The sequence below is a fragment of the Spodoptera frugiperda genome, chromosome 19 (genome assembly GCF_023101765.2).
Source record: "Spodoptera frugiperda isolate SF20-4 chromosome 19, AGI-APGP_CSIRO_Sfru_2.0, whole genome shotgun sequence".
Classification (NCBI taxonomy): Eukaryota; Metazoa; Arthropoda; class Insecta; order Lepidoptera; family Noctuidae; genus Spodoptera; species Spodoptera frugiperda.
The window spans coordinates 3,920,547-3,943,335 of record NC_064230.1 but is presented as its reverse complement, the minus strand read 5'-3'; the positions used below and the strand labels follow the sequence as shown (position 1 = coordinate 3,943,335).

At 37.4% G+C, this 22,789-nt stretch overlaps 2 protein-coding genes across 3 annotated transcripts in view; both read right to left on the bottom strand.

Annotated features, from left to right (window-relative positions):
• Nucleotides 1-354: 354 nt before the first annotated feature.
• On the bottom strand, nt 355-14,017 carry LOC118280966 (gelsolin-like). Its single transcript, XM_050700966.1, has 12 exons — nt 13,874-14,017; nt 8,937-9,048; nt 6,377-6,457; nt 6,109-6,183; nt 5,718-5,910; nt 4,540-4,655; nt 3,819-3,996; nt 2,964-3,064; nt 2,417-2,533; nt 1,727-1,795; nt 1,315-1,377; nt 355-812 (listed from the first exon to the last, which is right to left on the bottom strand). The coding sequence occupies exons 2-12, from the start codon at nt 9,045-9,047 to the stop codon at nt 711-713; spliced, it is 1,206 nt and encodes a 401-aa protein (XP_050556923.1). The 5' UTR covers nt 9,048; nt 13,874-14,017; the 3' UTR covers nt 355-710.
• A 6,190-nt stretch (nt 14,018-20,207) lies between these two features.
• Nucleotides 20,208-22,789, bottom strand: part of LOC118281011 (gelsolin-like) — a 34,723-nt gene continuing 32,141 nt past the window's right edge. Inside the window, exon 11 of one of the 2 annotated variants that reach the window (XM_050700969.1) lies at nt 20,208-21,866. In XM_050700969.1, coding sequence (XP_050556926.1) covers nt 21,795-21,866 — 72 coding nt within the window. In that variant the 3' untranslated portion in view covers nt 20,208-21,794. The remainder of the gene's footprint in view (nt 21,867-22,789) is intronic. The other variant, XM_050700968.1, reaches the window with a different exon arrangement.

Sequence of the window (22,789 nt, the reverse complement as noted above, 5' to 3'; positions counted from 1 at the left end):
GTTTATTTGTTTTTGCGAGTTTCTGATATTTATTTTCACTTGTACCAACTGAGATTTTTTTTTGATAAACCGAAAAGGGCCAGGTACGCTTTGCGCACCGGGGAATCGAACCAGGGACCTCTTGCCCGGCAGTCGTACTTGTGACCACTCGACCAACGAGGCAGTCAATGCTTATAACCTATCTACACCTGTTTACTTATAATATCATTGGACAGGGCCGTGTTTGTGTCACAGTGCACAATCACATTATGGCATCTCCTCTTTGTACTTGCTTCATGGTTATAAGTCCCATGCAATAGGAGCCTGAAATGCATCGTAATAATACCTAAATAGGTAAGTAAAATAAAACAAATATTTTCATTTGTAAATATTGATTTAATTGTATAGTAATCTATTGAGTATTTATTTTTATTAAAGTCATATTTTTTAAATGTACATCTTTCATTACTGTTACAATCAGCATAAAATATTGTGTGGCAAACATTTTAATTTTAATTTTCATCACTAGATGGCAGCACTTACACGTTAGTTACAATTGTTTACAATAGATGGCGGTGTATTACATTTACAACTTATAACCTCTGTGGATAAGTGTCAAAACATTTTTTTTAAGCCACAGACTCATTATACTCATGCTACAATAGTAATATTAGGCTGAGCTTGTTATGTTTTGGTTTTGGTATGTTTTATTTCGCTTGTTAATTAGTACATTATACTATTCTGGTGTGTGACATGCCGAGGTCTCTCCAGGTGGCGAAGTATTGTTTGAAGATCGCTGGCTCTGTGCCCTGTGGGATCTTTACTACTTTGACCTGTGAAATTAAATAAAAAAGTAAATCATATTGCTTGGTTGGCGGAGTCGCACTTATGACTTTCCAGGAGTGATTATTGAGTCAAAAATATCTATTTTAGGGCTCTTCGGAAAATTTATCGGTTATAGATGGAGTCTATTTGGTTTAATGTATTATAATAAACTCGTTCCATGATTTTTTTTTAAATGTCGTCCCACACTATTGTTTTATCGTGTGTCCCAAGTACACACGTACAATTTCACATACACATCATTCCCAGACCCGAAACAATAATTCGTGGATCACACAAATCGTGAGCGCGTCCGCGCGTTGCGTGCAGTCATTGTTACCTGGGACTCATAACATAACTAGCCTATTTCTTTGGTGATTAAAAATCATTTGTTGTAAAACAAATGTACTTGTGCAAAGCATATTATGACAGAGAAGAATAAATTAGACTTGAAGTAAATTTAACGCCATTTAAAATAAAGTATAATAAAATTAAAATCTTTGTGTTACTTACCCAGGATGCGTAATTCTTCGAAGACAACAGCTGCTGGGCTTTTGTCATGGCTTCAGTCTTTTCCTGTGAACAAAAATTTATTACATAAGCTATAATCCATCGCCGGTCTTGTCAGTCTGTCGCCCTATCAGCTTCATATTCATTTGTACACATAGCACTGGTGGAAACGGGCTCAACTAAGATATTTTTTTTGGAAAGATTCGTACTATGGATATGTGCTATAGATGAATATATCGCATACTCGAGCTGCGCATCTTTCTCGCACAGCTACATAGCTTAGTATCAGCAGAAACAGTCACATACTTTCACAGCTTAACTATTACATCTTCGTACTAATACATAATACATATCTGATGGTAAATCACCCAAAAAAGTAGTAGCTACGTATCTAAAATTTTCAAAATCATCTTACCCTCTCTGTAGCTTGTCTGCCGGTCCAAACGTAGATGCTTCCAGTTACTGTGTCCAAAATGTAAGCTTCCTGAAAATTTACAAAAATATAAAGTCAAAGTCAAAGCATTTATTTCAATTAATCCTAAATTAGGTACTTTTGAAATAAGTACCATTTGCTTCTGATTGCGGTTTCACCAGCGTTTCCATAGGCTGAAAGCAGCCTATGTTATAATCCATACCACAATCTACTCCTGTTTCAAATTTCGTGAATGAGTAGCAAACATACACACAGACTGAAATCGCAGTTACATTTACAATACTTATTAATAAGATAGTAAGAAGTAAAATGACGATTAAATAAATAAATAAAAGAAATGAAATGTATAACTTGCTGAAATTCTTATTTTTTTAAAAAAAACATCATCATCATATTCAACCACAAGCCAGCTACTGTTAAACATAGGTGTTCCCCAATTACTTCCAGATACACTAGTTAAATATGATTTTATTGTAAGTAGTATGCTGCGGACTAGCGGGTTTTCCGGGACTCTGGCTTAAAAAGCAGGAATAGGAGCGGCGCTGTTTTTAGTCAGTAAGAGTCTGACACTAGCTCTCGCTTCGCCCGAGGCAGGAGAAGTAATTGGATGATTTTCCCCCTCAAAAAGAAAGTGTTAGTAGTACTGTTTGTAAATATATTAATTTGATTTACCTGTGGTTTCAGTTGCTCTTGTCTGTATGGCTTGGAGAGAGCAGTGACCTTCACTTTGCCTGTAGAATCAGATACTTCTGAGAGTACGATTGCTTGTTCTTCATTGCGCTCAAAAGCCTGAGGATAGAAACAAATGTTTAGTAAAATGATACCTTGAACATTTATTTTACTTTTAAAGCTAAAAAGAATTAAAATTAAAATATTTACACTACACAATCATAAAAAATATGGACAACTTACTAAAACTTAAAACTAAAACAAAGAAAAATAAATTAAAAATTCTCTCGATTAGGCGTCGAAGTACTCGTCCGCATCACGGTCACTGGGAACGCGACGTTCCCAGAAGACTGGCCACATTGCCATGTTGAAAGGCAATGATTATCTTCTGACCGAAGTAATAGCCATTTTATTTATTCTATTATTATAAATTTAAAAAACTAAATGAAAGTTTCATGTTACAGATATCATCGCTAGTACCTTTAATAACTATCGTGAGATATAACTAACTAATTAAATTAAATTGTTTTGTGATGAAGTCAGTACGAACCTGGTCGTCTCCACCAGCGCTAGCTTCTGGCACCAAGTCCTTGGTTCCCGATCCTAATGCGGTGAAGAATTTCTGGGTATCCACGTCGTTGGAGTATTGGTCTGCAACACAAACAATTTTTCTATAGTTCACAAATCATTTTGTCATCATTTGCTACGAGCCACATGTAAACTTATTGCTGTACTGAAAACAAAACTATAGAGGACAAATCCTCCACTAGCGAGCCATTACATCGAATCTAGTAATAACACAGAATCCGTAATTGTGAGAAAGAAGTGAACGTGTGGAAGAGCCATGCTTCGGCACGAATGGGCCGGCTCGACCGGAATGATACCACGGCCTCACAGAAAACCGACGTGAAACAAAGCTTGCGTTGTGTGAATGAGGTTACCGGAGGCCCAATTACTCCCGTTCCCAATCTTTCCAACCACCCTGATTTCACAACAACCATTAAATTCCTAACCGCCAAAATGCCGGCAAGGTGTAACGCCTCTGGTGTTTCAGGAATCCATGGGCGGGGGCGATTGCTTACCATCAGGTGATCCGTCTGTTCGTTTACCAGTTCATAACAATTATATGTATAGTCCATATTTCTATTACCACGTTTTTGGTCTTAAGGTAGGCACAATGACTTACCAAGAGTGTTTCGGGTGTCCTTGGGCGGCAGCGATTGCTTACCATCAGGTGATGCGTCTGAGTTCGAGAGGTTTGTTCTCAGTGCGAGAGGGACGGAGCTATACAACCTACATAGCTCCGTCCCTCTCGCACTGCTCAGTGACACAATTGTAATAGCAGACTAAGGCCCCTGGTCGTTTACCGGCTTATACCATAAAGACTTTTTGCAAAATGACTTACCAACAATTTCAACTCTAGCTCTGCCATTATGGTCTTGGTCCCTAATCTGGTTGGCTACTGAGATTGCCTTCAGTTTCTCCATGTTCCTGGTGCCTTCTCCCACGTAGACGTATACTTCGTTGCCAATGTCCAGGATGAAGCAGTCGCCTTTGTTCATTGACGAGATCAGAGGGTCTACCTGGAAGGTTAGAAATGTTTTGGGGAGTTACTTTTTAACTGGTTTAAAAAAGAAATGTGTGTATGTTTGTGCGCGATTGTCTCGTGTTTGGTTGAATCGTTTTTGATGCGGTTTTCAGAATAGTATTTTTATGACTTAGGAGGTGGTTTTAGGCATATTAATTGAAGGTGGTTCCTTAAAAAAAAATATTAATCAATACATTTCCTACTTTTAAAATGCGTTAAATACTAAAGTAAATGGCGTTCTCAGTAGATTGATATTTGCATCACTTTCTTGTGGCAATCAAATTCTGCTCTAATTTGAATCTTAATATTTCCTACATTTAAGTATCTTAATCCTACTTTCTTTATTCGTCAATCTGAAAACTAGAGATACAGATCCTCCTATTGAATTTTGATCTGTATTACCAAAGAATAAGACTGGAAATCTATTATCATACTTTAGTTCGCCGTCACTCTGGAATCTCGAGACACAGATCCTATCAATGAATTTTGGTCTGTATTACCAAATAATAAGACTGGAAATCCATTCTCAGAAAATTACCTGTCGTGTGCGAATGTTTCTCTTGCCCTTAACTTGGATGAGTCTCTTCTCAGCTCCAGCGTTTGTGACAACATGGTTGAAGCCTGATGCGTGGCCACCACTCAAGTATTGCAAGCCTGTGAAAACAATATAGATCGAAGTAAATAAAATGAAGTATAAACTATAACGATAGCGTAGGGATTTCTGGCCGATGGCGAGCAAGGGTACCTCGTCGCCCGACTAGAACCAGACTAGTGCGTACAGCGTCGAGTGAGAGCCCTCAGGCCACTACAGATGGGGCCCAGTGGGACTAATGCCTTATCTGGATTTGCGGACTACCTAGTGGGTTACTGGGTTCCGGGTCGAAAAGAAGAAGTAGGGACTGTGTGGCTTCCAGTCAGAAAAGAAAGTCTGAAACTCCCTGTCACTTCGACCCAAGGCAGGAGAAGTCATTGGTTGATTTTCGGCGCTCAAATTCAAAAAAACTTGAATTCCTGGCCCCCAAAAGGCAACGCACTTGTAACCGACTCTGGTGCTCTCGTGTCCATGGGCGGCGGTGATTGCTTACCATGCAACGTAATCCGTCAAACTCGTCCTACCGGCTTATACCATAAAAAAAGACGGGAACTGGAGAATAATGGATACAACTATCAATGTACTCAACAGGCTAGCTCGTCGGGAAAAAGCCGACCATTAGTTACGGAGCGGATTCCAACATTCTTAATCACGACTGTACACAGTACACAGTACCTAAGTCTTGGAGGAAACAATTATTCATTCACTCTAATTGGATAGCGTTTAGCTTCAATTATTGGCAATTATCTAGTAGAGGATCAATGTATTCTGTGACGTCACAGCTTCGTAGACTAATGCTAAAAATAGACTCAATAGATACTCTTTGTGAAGAGTGATCAAGGATGTAGGAGCTTCTAATGACCATATTATTCAACCATAGGAAACTATGGGTTAGTTTGGTTGTTTCTGCAATAACTAAAGTATTGCTTATGAGTAGCTGAGCGTGAAGCAATTTAGTAATAGAATTATTATTATATAATTAATTCAACTTATACCATATAAGAAATTCACAACGAATTACATGTAATTATAAAAAAACTTAAAAACACTGCCATCTACCTTCAACAACTAGAACTTTTACAGCGTCTAATGCCAAACTCTCACCAAAAGATGTCGCTACGTACCCGAAGGGAATAATGCTTTGAAGTCTTGGCTCTCCTGTCCCAAAACTTCTCTGTGTTGAATAGCAGCCCCGTTGAACTTATCGTCAAGGCCTACAGTCAAAATGGCGGCAGCACCAGACTCGTCCTGTGTGGATTCACTGCCGATCCAGTAGTAAATGTTCCAGGATAAGTTGTTGCGCTTGTCAGCTGTGGTCTGTTTGGAGAAAAATAGTACTTATGTTAATATTCTTAAAGTACAATTGAGTTTGGCACCGATTGCTTCTTCATCGTTATGATCAATCTAAGTTGTCCACTGACTCGCTTAGAGCTCTCTTAATGACATCCCGAACGGTTGGTTAGGGTCGTCTATTTCCCTTGGTAATGTGTTATAAAAGCTTATGAATCTGCTTACCTTCAATACTATGTAAGAGTCTCCTTTGTAAAACTTGCCGAAATCAGCCGCAGAAACTGCAACTGGATCGAAATCCTGTAAAAATACAAAATAATCGTAAAGAAAACTATTTAAGTAATAAAAGCATTTCTTTTTCATAAAAAAGTGCTGCAATTTCTGTAATTACGCAGCTTGTTTTCTATAATACATTTTATCATCTGCATTAAATTTAGTTTTGCTACTCGCCAACAGATGGCGTTAAACGAAATAATTATATTATTAAACTTACTTGGATTCTCCACACTTCTACGCCTGCTACGCGACCAGCGTTAGCGAAGGCTGGATGTACACGAGCCTTGCTCCTAGCATCCTGTTAGAATGAAAAAAGTAAGTATTAATACGTTTTAGTTTTAATTATAACCTTGCCTAATCTCCCGCGTGCAAAGATGGACACAAAGATCAAACCTCACAGCGTATAAGTGGCCACTGCTGACCAAAAGTCTCTTCTTGCAAAGAGAAAGTTTGATTAATCACCACGCTTGCTCAATACTGGTTGGCGATTTCAGACTTATAATAAGACATTATAAGCCCAAGTTTCCTCACAATGTTTTCCTTCACCGTTTGTCAGTGGTATCTAAATAATCTTAGAAAGAACATATAACTCGTTACAACGGCAAATACCAAGCCTACCAACGCGTTACTAGTTACCCTCTACCCTCATGAGTGAGAAGCGGGCATCTTAGACATGATTTATTTACTACTAGCTTATGCCAACGGCTTCACCCGCGTTCCCGTAAATAAAAAGTCGTATCACCCAAGTCAGCTGTACTATACTCTATCTGTATAAAAAATTTCATTAAAATACGTCCATTAGTTTCAGCTTGATTGACGGACAAACAAACAACTTTTTTAATGGAATAGGACTTAGGACGCAAACGTATAGCCGGGTCATATTATTATGGTGGTAAGCGATCAGCGCCACCCTATGACACCCTCAACACTAGAGGAGACATATTAGTGTATGTATATTATAAAGAACTTTGCCCAACCCTGGGAATGATTCCCAAGACCTTGTATCTGACATTCACGATACTAATGGGAGGGAAGATAACCATGAAGCTATGACGTCACGGAGGGGCGCAGTGACCTTTGTATACAATCAGGTCATGGCACACTGTATTGGATCAATAGACCACTAGACAAGAGTGTAGATAAAGTAATTGGACTTGTATTTGATAAATAAACATATTAATCTATACTTAATATTATAAAGCTAAAGAGTTTGTGTCTGTTTGAACGCGCTAATCTCCAGAACTACTGGTCCGAATTGAATAATTATTTTTGTGTTGGATAGTCCATTTATCAAGAAAGGTTATAGGCTATAAAACATTACGCTACGATTAATAGGAACCGAGTAAAGCGGGTGAAACCGCGCGGAAGTAGCTGGTTGATAAATAAACATATTAATTATAATATAAAATAACTACTTCCACACATTTTCACCAGCTCTGCGGCTCCTAATGATCGTAGCGTGATGTTTTATAGCTTATAGCCTTCCTTGATAAATGCACTAATCAACACAAAAATAATTATTCAAATCGGACCAGTAGTTCCGGAGATTAGCGCGTTCAACCAAACTCTTCAGCTTTATAATATTAGTAAGTATAGATAAGTAATGGTCTCAATAATAAGTGAGAGAGAGCCATGCTTCGGCACGAATGGGCCGGCTCGACCGGAGTGATACCACGGCCGAACAGTAGACCGGTGTGAAACAAGCTTACGTTGTGGAGTTACCGGAGGCCCAATAAAATTATCCTCCTTCCCAATCTTCCCAACCCCGATTCCCCAAAAATTCTTAAATTCCTGGCCGGTAACGCACTTGTAACGCGTCTGATGTTTCCTACCTACCTTACTCAGTAGGGTCAATATTTATTTAACTTCTTTATGTTATCAAATTGAATTAACTGGTCCGCGGTACGAATTTTTTTCTTCAAACGAAAACGAAACGAAACGAATTGTAATCTTCAAACAACGCTACCTTCTATTAAAGCCGTGGCATATACTTTAAAAGCTCCTTATATTGTTTTTATTTAACAACTCTATTTCAATTCAAAATACTAGAATTGCAAAACATCTTACTTTTACCGCCAACTGTACATAAGCTATAAATAAAAAAATCTCCTCATTACGTTGCACGATTACTTCAAAGACATACAGCAGACGTATTTACTAAACAAACAGACATTTATATTGGCTTACATCTGGTTTATTAATCTTATTTATATACTATCTACTCAACGTAGTAGATTCCATCGTACTAGTAGTTTGGTTTGTGTAATATTTCCTAGTAATATTGTTAGTTAGTAGTTTTTTTTTTTCATTAAGAAGATTAATAATGAAAGATGTTAGATTTGTTAGTCTTTATAAATCTTTCACTGTTATTTTTTTTTCACAATGTCACGCTTTTTATCCCCGAAGGGGTAGGCAGAGGTGCACATTATGGCACGTAATGCCACTATACAATGTACACTATTGTACACCCATTTTTCACCATTTCTATACTAATATTGGCATAAAGCTGTAGAGTTTGTTTGTTTGAAGGAGCTAATCTCCGGAACTACTGGTCCAATGAGAATAATTCTTTTTGTGTTGGGTAGTGCATTTATCAAGAAAGGCTATAGGCTATAAAACATCACGCTATAACCAAAAGGACCCAAGCAGAGCGGGTGAAACCGCGCCGAAGTAGCTAAGTGTGTTATAAGTCACATGTAATAGGGGCACACTGAGCCTATGTGACGTGGAAAGTCTATATTATATTAGATGAGATAATATTCAGTAATTTAACCAACCTTGTCGGTGAGAGAGGTGATGTGTGCAGTGACGGGTTGCACCCTGGTCGCGCTCCTGGGAGCCGCAGACACTGCTGCTACCGTCAGCAGTAATATGGCGAGGAGTTTCATGCTGTAACAACAATGTAAAACGGTTATCATTATTTGTTTTATGGTACCTATACTATACTAAATCTATACGGTACTAATATTATACAGCTGAAGAGTTTGTTTGTTTGTTTGAACGCGCTAATCTCCGAAACTACTGGTCCGATTTGAATAATTCTTTTTGTGTTGAATAGTGCATTTATCGAGGAAGGCTATAGGCTATAAAACATCACGCTATGGCCAATCGGAACCAAGCAGAGCGGGTAAAACCGCGCGGAAGTAGCTAGTATGCCAATAAGGAGCAGACGGATCATCTGATGGGAAGCAATCGCTGCCACCAATTGACACTCGAAACACCAGAGGCGTTACAAGAGTTTACCGGCCTTTTGGGTGTTAAGAATATAAGGGTTATTGAGTAATCGGGGAATGGGCAGCATTGAGAGCACTATACAAATTGCTGCGAAGTGAAATTCTTTACGAGGTTCTGTGTTTCCAGAAGTCAATAACCAAAACGTATCAAGCCTAGAGTGAATTTGAAAAAATCACTACATAGCATTAAAAAAGTAGCTTTATCTGTCCCTGTGTCCCTTTATATGCTTGAACCTTTAAAACTACGCAACGGATTTTGATGCGGTTTTCTTAATAGATAGAGTGATTTAAGAGGTAGGTTTTTATGTACAATATATGCAAAATATATCACCATTGCACCCGTACGAAGCTGGGGCGGGTCACTAGTAAATAAACACATTTTTTTTAATAAAATCCTTTCAATTTTCTTTACTACCTCAATTTTTTAAGTCCCTAAAACCTTCTTCTAAATCTAAAAAATACTACACTGAAAACCACATCAAAATCGGTTAAACCGAACGCGAGATAATCGCGAACAAACAAACATACATACATACATACATACAGGTCAAATATTCTTTGTTAAACAAACATGTATACGATTCTATTCTCCGTTTCTATTCCGTACACAATACAATTAGATCATACTAGTAGTAGGTAGCCAAGTACTTGTATGTAGCAATCCTTAGGTCGTATAGATGTATTTCCTCATTACTCATAGAGAAACGGTCATGGTCATCTGAGTCATTGTATGTTTACTGACTGCCTCGTTGGTCGAGTGGTCGCAAGTACGACTCGGTCGCAAGGGGTTTCGGATTCGATTCCCGGGTCGAGCAAAAGAAAAAAAATTAGGATTTTCTCCTGTGTCATGGGTGCGTTTACAAACATACAATGTCACATACACATGACACCCAGACCCGAAACAACAATTTGTGCAACACACAAAGAGTTGCTCCGTGCGGGAATCGAACCCGCTACACATTGCACGATAGCCAGTTGCCCAGCCACCGCGCAACCGTGCAGTCAAATTATTACTAAACTTATTTCGAAAATTTCTCAGTAGTAGCACGGAGTTTAGAATTGTGACTAGTATATGGCAATAGACTCATCCTTTATTAAATGAGAGTTATAACAGAAATGGTGAAAAGTAGGTGTACATTGTATAGCGGCATTGTGTGCCGTAATGTGCACCTCTGCCTACCCCTTCGGGGATAAAAAGCGTGTCGTCGTTGTTGCTCACAAAGAAACGGTCAAGGGCAGTCACCTGAGTCATCATTTGTATGTTTACATAGTTATACACTCATGCTACAGTTCAATTTAAGTGTGGGAGAGCCATGCTTCGGCACGAATGGGCCGGCTCGACCGAAATGATACCATGGCCTCACAGTAAACCGACGTGAAACAACGCTTGCGTTGTGTGAGTAAGGTTACCGGAGGCACAATTACCCCCTTCCCAATCTTCCCAATTCCCGATTCCCCAACAACCCTTAAATACCAAACCCCCAAAAGGCCGGTAACGCTCTTGTAACGCCTCTGGTGTTTCAAGTGTCTATAAGCGACGGCGATTGCTTACTATCAGGTGATTCGTCGGCTCGTTTACCGACTTATACTCCGGCTCTTTTACTTATACCGGCTCGTTTACCATACTAGCTACTTCCGCGCGGTTTCAATCGTTCTGCTTGGCTCCTTTTAGTCGTAGGTTTTATAGCCTATATATGTATATATTCAGCATTCCTTGATAAAATAATGCACTATCCAAGTTATCCAACACAAAAAGAATTATTCAATTCGGACCAGTAGTTCCAAAGATTAGTGCGTTCAAACAAACAATCAAAGTCTTCAGCTTTATAATATTAGTATTAAGTATAATATTAGTAAAAACTTGGCTAAACACACTTTTAACCAGTTAACATTTCTAACTACAATATGTAAGTACATAAGTACATTTGTATGTGGAGTAACCGTGAGTTCATAACCCATTGTTAGTTAGTTCAGGGAAAACTGTGTGAGAATAAATTAAACCTGTTTTGTAAACTTTATATAAAAATGTATGTTATAATGTGTTTTTTTTACATAAAAAAATACATGACATCAGACTAGATTACCTTGCTGATTGGTTCGAAGTACGCCCAAGCTAGAGGTTTCATCTTGCGAGGACGTATTCGTATCGTCACGCCTTTTATCCCCGAAGGGGTAGGCAGAGGTGCACATTATGGCACGTAATGCCACTGTACAATTTTGTCTTATGTATTTATCTTATTAATCCCATGCAATAGTGGTGAGTCTTGGGAGGACTTCAAATTAAAGGCAGGTTCTCAGTTTGACCCTGTATGTATGAATGTTTGTATGCGATTATCTTGCGTTTGACTGAACGAATTTTGTTGCGGTTTTTATCATAGTATTTTTCAGATTTTGGAGGTTTTCGGCTACTTGACTTGAAGTTTTTTTTATTATTATTTTAGGGTATATTTTATGGTACGGCACCACACAAGCTGACAGACCACCTGATGGTAAGCGATCGGCGCTACCCATGGGCAGCGCCGATCGACTTCTGGTTTTTGAGTGAAAACCAGAGGAGTTTGTGGGGTAAGTGGCTTGAAGATTATAATAAAGACGCGGCGACTGTCGTGTGTCGTGGAATACTGCTCATGAATATGAGCCTCTAGCATGGCTTGAAACTAGTTAAGTTCCTCTTTAAATAATTACGTAAGTAAACCGAAAAACATAATAATTATTTGTTATTTTAGTTCATTTATAAGATATGTTAGTTAAGAAGAATCTCAGTTAAATAGATAGGTAGATTAATCTGTTTGTTTACCAGTTATTTATGTTAACCTATGACTTTAACCTTTAATAATAAGATAACGACTACTGAACATGGTTATTGTTAACTTGTTTGAACGTTTTAAACTATTTTAGTTAAAATTATTTTAACTAGAATCTGTTACATCGTGATGTGAGCTCGTGACTGTACAAGGTCTTTTATTTTGAAGGGGGTAAATCATCCAATGACTTCTCCCACCTTGGGCGAGGAGAGAGGGAGTGTCAGACTCTTACAGACTGAAAACCACAGCGTTCCTGTTCCTGCTTTGACCTTGAGCCCCGGTAAACCCGTTAGGTAGTCCGCAGCTCCGGGTCGGGAAGAAAACCGACGTGAAACAACGCTTGCATTGTGTGAGTGAGGTTACCAATCTTCCCAATCCCCGATTCCCCAACAACCCAAAAAGTGTTTAGGGTGGCCATGGGCGGCGGCGACGATACTGGCTTATAAGTACCATAAAAAAACACAAACTAAGATAAAACGAATAGTCTTTTTTATGAATAGGTAAGTATAAGCGTATATTATAAAAAACCTATAAAGAGAGATTGTTATCTATCAATTACATAATCTACGCGTTCGTAAAACTTCATACGTTTTACGAAGTTTTATATGATATGGTCCGGTGGAATAGAAAGTACTTAATACTTAAACTAACATCAAAATGGTATGTAATTTCTTTTGTAATTAATTTAGTAGAGTTTTGGGCATATTATTTGATTTGATTTATAAAGGTAGACACATAATACATACATAATTATATTGAAGGACAAGTAATTTTGAGATTAGGGTATTTTTTTCTATTCAATAAAATTGTCAGTCCATTTGCTAAATACACTGTATATGTTTTTTTTTTTTAATAATCATCAAATGACTTCACCCGACTTAGACGACGGGGATTGTCAGTCTTACTGATTCAATAAAATTGTGTTTTTTAATAATCAACCAATGACTTCTCCCGCCTTAAGTACGAGTGTCAATCTCTAACTGACTAAACCACCCGTTCCTACTCCTGCCACTAGGCAGTCCTATATATGTTACTTAACCTGTAGATACAGGTAAGCGGAAATTTAAACATAGAACAGTAATTAGTTTAAAACTAAACCATTATATCGCCTATCTCCAATCAGACAACTCTGAGAAGAAATACCGAAACAAACTCAGAGGTCACAGTCGCTTTTAAAAACTTACAAATAGATATACCGTATGGGTAAACTTCTTATGACTTAATTTAAACCACATATTTTTATCATCTTGGCTGACGATATACGAAAAATTTGCGAAATAGGCAGTAGCTTAGCCGTCATCAAAAAAAAGTAAGCCAAAAAGTGCATTATTATTTTAAACTAATTTGGACACACAGCCGCGCCGCATGTCCGTAACATTCCTAGACAACCTTCAATATTACAGCTCTTCTGTGGTCAAAGAACATGGAGCTGTTCACATAGAATTTAATACTACTTGATTATCAATTTAATAATTTATTCTTTAGATTATTATTTTTTCAATTTTCGTTGAAACTTTTAGTTGTATTTACTTATGTGAGCTAGTAATAGAAACTTGTGTTTTCATTTAAGTCTTATAAGTGAAATCTATACTATTTATAGTCCTTTTAACTAACGATTACAAAAAATAATATAAAACTAATTTAAAAATACTAAAAATATAATAAACATTGACTTACATTTAGTTTAAAAAACTATTGTCACACAGTCAATCACACATGCGCGGTAAGGCCTCGCGCTGACAACTGACAGTTATTTCAATATGGCGGACACTTTATTATTCCTTACCGGTTATATAGATTGTATGTATTATACGATTTATAGACTCACGGGTACGCTTGCAAAATTAATTTGTTTGTATGTTGACTAGCTCGTTTCGTTTTTTGTAAACTAGTATATTTGTCTGTTTTTTGTAGACTAGTAACAATTTTTTTGGAATTTATACGTTAAGTAAACTGTTGAAGAGTCGAAAATTGTTGTTTTTATAAATCTCAAAAATGCTCATTCGTATCAATTCGCAAAATCATCACGCTTTTCATTCACTGAGGGGACTGACAGAGGTGCATGTACGTATTAAAGATGCTTTGCTTTTGCTCGACCCGGGTATCGAATCCGAGACACTTTGTCCGGCAGTCGCACTTGCGACCACATCATAATTAGCCTAACTTAAAAATCGAACCTCAGATCCCATTTTAGGCTTAACTACTACCACTTGACCGAAGAAATAACCAATCCTAGAGATAAAAGCTTTACACTAAATCCCATCAACATCGATTCAGCAGTTTAGGCGTTAGACCGTATCAAACGAACATACAGAATTTGAATCATATTAAATTGAGGTAAATAAGTTATGTACTAATTTTCGTAATAGTCATAGTACTAAGAATTATTATTTTTATTTGCGGTTTATTATGACTTAAATAATAATATAAAATATTTGTTTGTTATTGTTGTTTAGCATTGTTACCATGTTTCCTCAATTAATACAGCTTTAATACCTCGGGTTTTCTCGTAAGAGTTTTCCTTAAAACCATTTTCATAGTTTCTCTTAAGTGTGGTGACACATGTTCACATTAAGTGTGGGAGAGCCATGCTTCGGCACGAATGGGCCGGCTCGACTGGAGTGATACCACGGCCGAGCAGAAAACCGACGTGAAACAACGCTTGCGTTGTGTGAGTGAGGTTACTGGAGGCCCAATTATCCTTCTTTCTTATCTTACCTATTCTCTACATATTTCCCTAAAAAGGCAGGCAACGCACTTGTAACGACTCTAGTGTTTCGGGTGTCCATGGGCGGTGATAATTGCTTACCTTCAGGTGATCCGTCTGCTTATTAACTGGTTTATACCATAAAAACCGATCAACTTTTTTATGTTTAATGGGCCGACGTTTGGCCGCTATCTCGCCTGATGGTAAGTGATGATGCGGCCTACGATGGAGCACGTCTGCCTATAAGCAACCTATTCACTCGGGCTTTGGGATATCCACCATGAAGCGGTGACGCCTCGCCGATTGTCTTGTGGTTCGATGGATGGATGTATTTACTCTCTGTTCCCTAAAATAGTTTTGGTACTGTATCAAAATAAATTTTGTTATTTGAATGATACAAAGTAATTATAGTTGATAATTTTATTTTATTTTATGTGCGAGGTGCTTTATTTTATGTTTTGATACATTACAATCTTTATTGCATAAGATTTTATTTAATGTAACGTAATTTTAAAAACGATTTCTTACTATTACTGTAAGTCTATGTTGTTGTTGAATTATGAATAAATAAATAAATAAACAGTCAATAAATTTTGTACAAACAAACAGCTGTGTACACATTTTTATAATGAGTTACGATTTAATCCGTATTTGACAGTATACCAAAGGTTCATAGGTTATCCATGTGTTATAGTATGAGTATACAGTAAATAGGTACTATGTAATGTGTCATTCTGCAATTACAAACTAAAATGACTAATTTAAAAAACCAAGTCCTGTGGTTACTTTTTGATTATTATATATAATATAATGCATTTGTCATCACCCCTAGGTCTTCACGTGGGTATAGCAATAAGTAAGTGCTAATTGAGGTACTACTAAAAAGACACCGGTAAGTATTATTCTGATAAACCTGGACCTTTCCAATCCCTGATTCCCCAACAACCCTTAAATTCCTAACCCTGAAAAGGCCGGCAACGCATTTCTAACGCCTCTGGTGTTTCGAGTGTCCATGGGCGGCGGCGATTGCTTACCATCTGGTGATCCGACTGCTTGTTTACCGGCTTGTACCATTAAAAACTGCAATCTGCCACTCATCTGCCCGTGAAGAGGCCTTTTTCTTATGAGACGAGATCGCAACAACCTCTAAAACTGCTGCAACTCCTATAAGCCAGGATCTACAGTAGATACAACCATGAAAACACCGGAACACTAAAGTCTAACGTCTCAGAGACATGAAGAACTGTCTTGGATCCCGCAACGAAATAAATCAGAAGATATTATTATTAGAGGAGAAGAAAAATACGATACCGTACCACGCTTTGGTTGACGCGAGAGGGAGTGTCAGACTCTTACTGACTAAAAACCACCCCGTTTCTACACATGCTTTTCGAGCCGGAGCCCCGGTAAACCCGCTAGGTAGTCCGCAGCTCCGGATCAGGCATCAGCCCTACTGGGCCCCATCTGTGGTGGTCTGATGGCTCTTTGCGTACGGGACTTGTAACTTCTCTGGTGTTGTGAGTAACCATGGGCGGTGCTAATTGCTTGCCATCAGATGATCCGTCTGCTCGGTTAATCGACCATTCCACTAAAAATACTAACAAAAAGTGTGATAAAATTATGAGAATAACACTTTATTTACTTTATCATTTAATGTTAAGTAGTACGTACGGTACCTAGAAAGAATAATATTATTAATTTTGTTTATTACAAATATATAATTTCTACTGAAAAATACATTTCACGGAATGTTATAATATTTATTTGTTTGTTTTCCTTATTATTTCAAGAAGATATCTTTCCTTAATTACATCATACCTTATTTACACTGAATGGGTAAACAGAGGTGCACATATTATTACCTATTATAATTTTTTATGGTATAAGCCGGTAAACGAGTGGATGAATCACCTGATGGTAAGCAATCGCCGCCGCCTATAGACACTCTAAACAACGCTCTTATGGGGGTTAGGAATTTAAGGGTTGTTGGGGATTTGGGGATTGGGAAGATTAATCACATTAGTGTATTATTATACAAGTAATTGTACTTGTAACTCTTTTCATAGTCACAATATTAATTGCGCCTATGAAAAGTTTCTAGCAAGCAGATATAGATTTAGGTACTTTAAAATAAATTCTGTAAGGAATTAATTTTTTTTATGGTATAATCGGACGGATCACCTGATGGTAAGCAATCGTCGCTGCACATGCACACCCGAAACACCAAAGGCATTACAAGTGCGTTGCCAGCCTTTTGGGGGTGAGGAATTTGAGGATTTTTAGGGAATTGGGTACTGGGAAAATTATTGGGAAGGGTCTTATTTGTGATTGTATTCATAGCCGATAAAAATCCTTATTTATTTTAATTAATTATTACATAAATTTCAACAACTCAGAGCTGTCGACTGCTATTGAATGTATAAAGTTTCCTATCAACATTTGTATAATATACCTACCATTGTCTGTCTCGTTGATCGAGTGGTCGCAAGTGCGACTGCCTTACAAGGGGTCTCTGGTTCGATTCCCGGGTCGAGCAAAGTATTACTGGGCTTTTCGAAAATTTCTCAGTAGAAGCACGGAGTCTGGAATTGTGTCCAGTATATGGCAATAGGCTCACCCTCTATTACATGGGACTTATAACATAAATGGTGAAAAATGGGTGTACACTGTACAACTGTACATTGTATAGCGGCATTACGTGTCGTAACGAGCACCTCTGCCTACCCCTTCTGGGATAAGAGGCGTGACGTTGACGTTGACCTACCATTGTCAATTTCGTGTCAACTTATCATTCAGTCTTCATTGGACTGTCAACGCATCATTTAGTAACTTATATTTATACATTATAGTTATCATCACACCTGTCACTCATCGGGATAGGCAGATACAACATCGTAAGTATTTTTGTTCACGAAAGTTCGCAATAAATAGAATTGTAGTATGCAATCTGCGAAGTTTTTTCGTTCGTTCATTCGTTCGTTGAATTAGAGTAGGCCCCCTGCTCCTACACCAAAACTTGTCATTCAGACTTCATTGGCCTGTCAACACGTCATTTAGCAACTGGTAACTCTACTCACTTGCATACATTATATCTTCACACCTGTCACTCAATGAGATAGGCAGATACAACATCGTAAACAGCCATTGTGTATACCTACATATAGGGTTGCCAACTTTTTTACAATAATTACCTAAAGTATATTTAGGGCACAGAAGTAAAATAAACAGTATTTTACAAAAATCAACAGTATTTTATTTTTTCCATATTTTATTTTATAGTGCTTATCAATTTCGAGTCATTTTTAAAACCTTTATACGCCTCACCACATTTAAAATGTAATTAAAATAAGTAAGGAGTAAATTTTTTTAATAAATTATGGGAAGCTTTTCTCTATTACTGAAAAACAATATTCAAACTTAGTGTTTATCCGACATGTTGATACTGAAAAGTAGTATTTTATATATTTTTAAGTATGGGAGAGCCATGCTTCGGCAATGGGAAGGCTTGCCTGAAGTGATACCACTGCCGCAAAGAAAACCGACGTGAAACAACGCTTGCGTTGTGTTTCATTGTTTAAGTGAAGTAACCGGAGGCCTAATTCCCAATCTTCCCAATCCCAAATCCCCAACAATCCTTTACTTTATATTTGTTAAACATTAAAATGTACAATGTAGTGAAAAACAGTATAATACTGTTTTTAACAGTATGGTTGGCAACACTGATTGTGTTTTATGACGTAACTATGACAGATTATACAACCGTGTTGAATGATGCTATTGTGACGTCACGCTGACGAGATTAGGCAAAGGAGGCCGGCAAACTCCCATCGTTTTGACCTCGACAGACAAAAATTAATTACTATGGGTTTTCTAGGACTAACGGTGCTTTCCTACCAGAGATGTGCTATGCTACGTGTACCTGTTACTCAATGAGATAGGCAGATACAACAACGAAAACAGCCATTGTGTATACAGGGTTGTCAACTTTTGACAGGAATTAAAGTATATTTAGGGCAGAGAAGTAAAATAAACAGTATTTTACAAAAATCAACAGTATTTGATTTTATAAACATATTTTATGGTGCTTATTAATTTCGAGTCATTTTTAAAACCTTCATAAGCCTCACCACATTCGAATTGTAATTAAAATAAGGAAGGACCTATTTTTTTTATTAAATTAAGTAGTAGTAGTATTTTATATTTTTTTAAGTGTAGGAGAGCCATGCTTCGGCACAAATGGGCCGGCTCGACCGGAGTGATACCACGGCCTCACAGAAAACCAACGTGAAACAACGCTTGCGTTGTGTTTCGTTATGTATACAAGTGAGGTAACCGGAGGCCCAATTCCCAATCTTCCCAACCTCAATTCCCCAACAATCCTTTACTTTATTTTTGTTGAACATTAAAATGTACAATGTAGTGAAAAACAGTATAATACTGTTTTAAACAGTATGGTTGGCAACACTGATTGTGTATTGTGACGTAACTGTGCCAGATTATACAACCGTGTTGAATGATGTTATTGTGACGTCACTCTGACAAGATTAGGTTAAAGAGACCGACAAGCATCTATGGAAAATTTGGCCTCGACTGACAAATATGAAATAATGTGGGTTCTCAAGGATTAAGGATGCTTTTCCACCAGAGATATGCTATGGTACGTTGCTGTGTATGCGTTTGACTTCCACCAATCATATTCATTTTGGTACACATACCGTAAAACAGGGTGAATAGAATTCGAGGGGTGAATAGATAAGAAGAGGGGTGAATAAATGTTGGTTAAATGTTCTAACAAATATTCACTCCATTCCTGTGCCTATTTACCCTTTGAATTCTATTCACCTCGTTTTACCGTAGCTTGGCACTGGTGGAAAAGGACTCAGCTACGATATGTTTTCATATGGAAAGATGCGTAAGTACTATGGATATGTGCTATAGATGGTCGCCAGTGGTGTAGCTACGGTATGTGCACAGCAGGGTACCTTTTTTTGAGAGGGGAAAATCATCCAATGACTTTTCTCGCCTTGGGCGAGGCGAGAGGAGTGTTTCACTCTTACTGACTAAAAACCACCCCGTTCCTACTCCTGATTTTCGAACCGGAGCCCCGGTAAACCCGCTAGGTAGTCCGCAGCAGAGCAGGGTACCTACAGCAGCTACTTTGCGGCGGCGCATATTATTGACTTCGTTACACGTCTTCCTTGCTCAGCTACATAGCTTAGTATCAGTGGAAACGGTCACATAGTTTTGCAGCTTAATTATTACACTTTCAGAGCAAAGGAGGATTGAGAAATAAAACAAAAAGTAGACTTTTTATAAAAAATACTGTATTCGATTAAAATATCATTATTATAATTTAACGATAAAATAAAATTAATTAAAAATACAAAATCACAAAAGTATTATTAGTAAAAATAAGTACATTTTTTTAAGACTTATTCCACAATATCTGACTATTGATTTTTTTTTTTTTTGAATAGGCCAAACGAGCGGGCCGATCATCTGATGGTAAGCAATCGCCGCCGCCCATGGATACTTGAAACACCAGAGGCTTTACAAGTGCGTTGCCGGTCTTATGGGGGTTAGGAATTTAAGGTACATTTTGATAAATTCCATTAATAACAAGACTATTCCAATAATAATAAGACTATTTAACACGGGCGAAGTCACGGGCAAAAGTAACTATAATATATTATAATTTCAGTTAAAGCGACATTAAAAATCAATCAGATATTGTGAGATAGATCTATATTAAGAGTAATATTCGAAATAAAAGAAAAAATAATATATTATTATTATTATGTAGAAATGCAATTAATAGGTAATGCAAGTTTGTGCATGTATAAGGGACCATAACATAACGACTATTTACTTGAAAGGAGTTGGCAGTATATTGTATTAATATAGTACATTGTATAGCGGCATTACGTGCCGTAATGTGCACCTCTGCCTACCCTTTCGGGAATAAAGGCGTGACGTTGGAGCTAGCAATATTATAGAATATTATAGGTAACTATCAATATTCGACTGCACAGGTAATCGGCTGCCGCGCAACGTGTAGCAGGTTCGATTCCCCCGCACAGAGCAACTCTTTGTAACATCACGCCTTTTATGCCTAAACGGGTAGGCAGAGGTACACTTGCACATTACGATATTTAATGCCACTGTACAATGTGAAATTGAATGTTTGTAAACGCACCTACGACACAGGTGAAAATCTTAGTGTGGGGCAACGTTTTTTAAAGAAAAACATGAATATATGTATTTCTTTTCGCCAATTATGTTAAAAGTCCCATTATTATAATAAAAAAGATTATATCTATTGCTAAGCAATACTAAACAAAAATCACGAAATTAAAATACTTGACTCGGGAATCGAACCCGACTTCACCAGTTAACTATTATGTATGACTAGTATGTCCAAAAATTTTAGAGATCCTCATGTTATAATGTGCGTGGTTGAGTACTTAATTTTTAACCGACTTCAAAAAAAGGAGGTTCTTAGTTTGACCTGTATGTATGTATATTTGTGCGCGAATATCTCGCGTTTGGCTGAACAAATATTGATGTAGTTTTCAGTAAAGTCATTTTTAGACTTTGGGAAGTTTTAATTCCACTTTTACTATGTATATATAAAAACTAAAAATCTTACTGTATTGTTGTTATAATTGGATTTCCGCAAAGTAACGCCTTTCTATGTAATTTTTAGAAAAAGGTTTTGGGTATATTACCCGACTTAAAAAAATTGAGGTTGCCACATTAAATTTTGAAGGCGGATCACATACATACATAGATACGACTTTGTTTTATACATTGTATCAAAAATTTCTATTGAACCAATTGTTCTTACAAAAATGAGTGGAGTTGTTGTGTTGTATAAAAATATGTAAAAAATTAATTCCAATCTTGGAAGTTCTGTTTGAAGGCTGTCGGCTCCACACCTTCCGGGACCCTGGTTACGTGAACCTGAAAAAAAAAGAATACAAATATTCAGCTTTTGTTTTTGAATGCAAACGGTACTTTTTATCCCACGGGATCGCCGGCGAAGCGTCTGGTAGAAGCTAATAAAACATTTATTATCTTCTATAGTAATATTTATGTAACTCACTTTTTTGTGGTATAAGTCGGTATACGAGCAGACGGATTACCTGATGGTAAGCAATCGCCTTTAGACACCCGAAACACGAGAGGCGTTACAAGTCTGTTTGTCAGCCAATTGGGGGTTAAGAATTGAAGGGTTGCAAGGGGAATAATTGGGCCTCCGGTAACCTCACTCACACAACGAAACACAACGCAAGCGTTGTTTAACGTCGGTTTTCTGTGAGGCCGTGGTATCACTCCGGTCGAAAATAGGCCAACTTTTATCGATAAAAAATGGACTATTCAATAAAAAGGAATTATTCAATTCGGACTAATAAACGAAATGAATGAATGAAATTCGGAATAATAAAAACTAAATAATTATTCAATTCGTTCCAGAGATAAGCGCGTTCAAACAAGCAAGCTCTTCAGCTTCAGTCTATTAGTGTAAGATGTAGATATATTTCTGTACAGTAAATAACTCACTTGCAAAATCAGTATCATTTATCATATTGAATTTATAATCAGGAATTATAATACGACTACTAAAATGAATAGTCCAATTGAATCAATCATTCTATCTATAATACAGTACCGAATCAAACTACCATACACCTTCCTATCACAAAGGCGCTTTATTACATAGTCTAAAAACATCGTTTTGATTATAAAGTCGAATATCTACCTATACATGTATCCCGCTACAGTCCCATAATATACTAACTACTACATTTATGTCGACTCAAGGTTACACCATAGACGCGATCGATACAATAGGCGCCATAGTACATTACATAGTCTAAAAACAT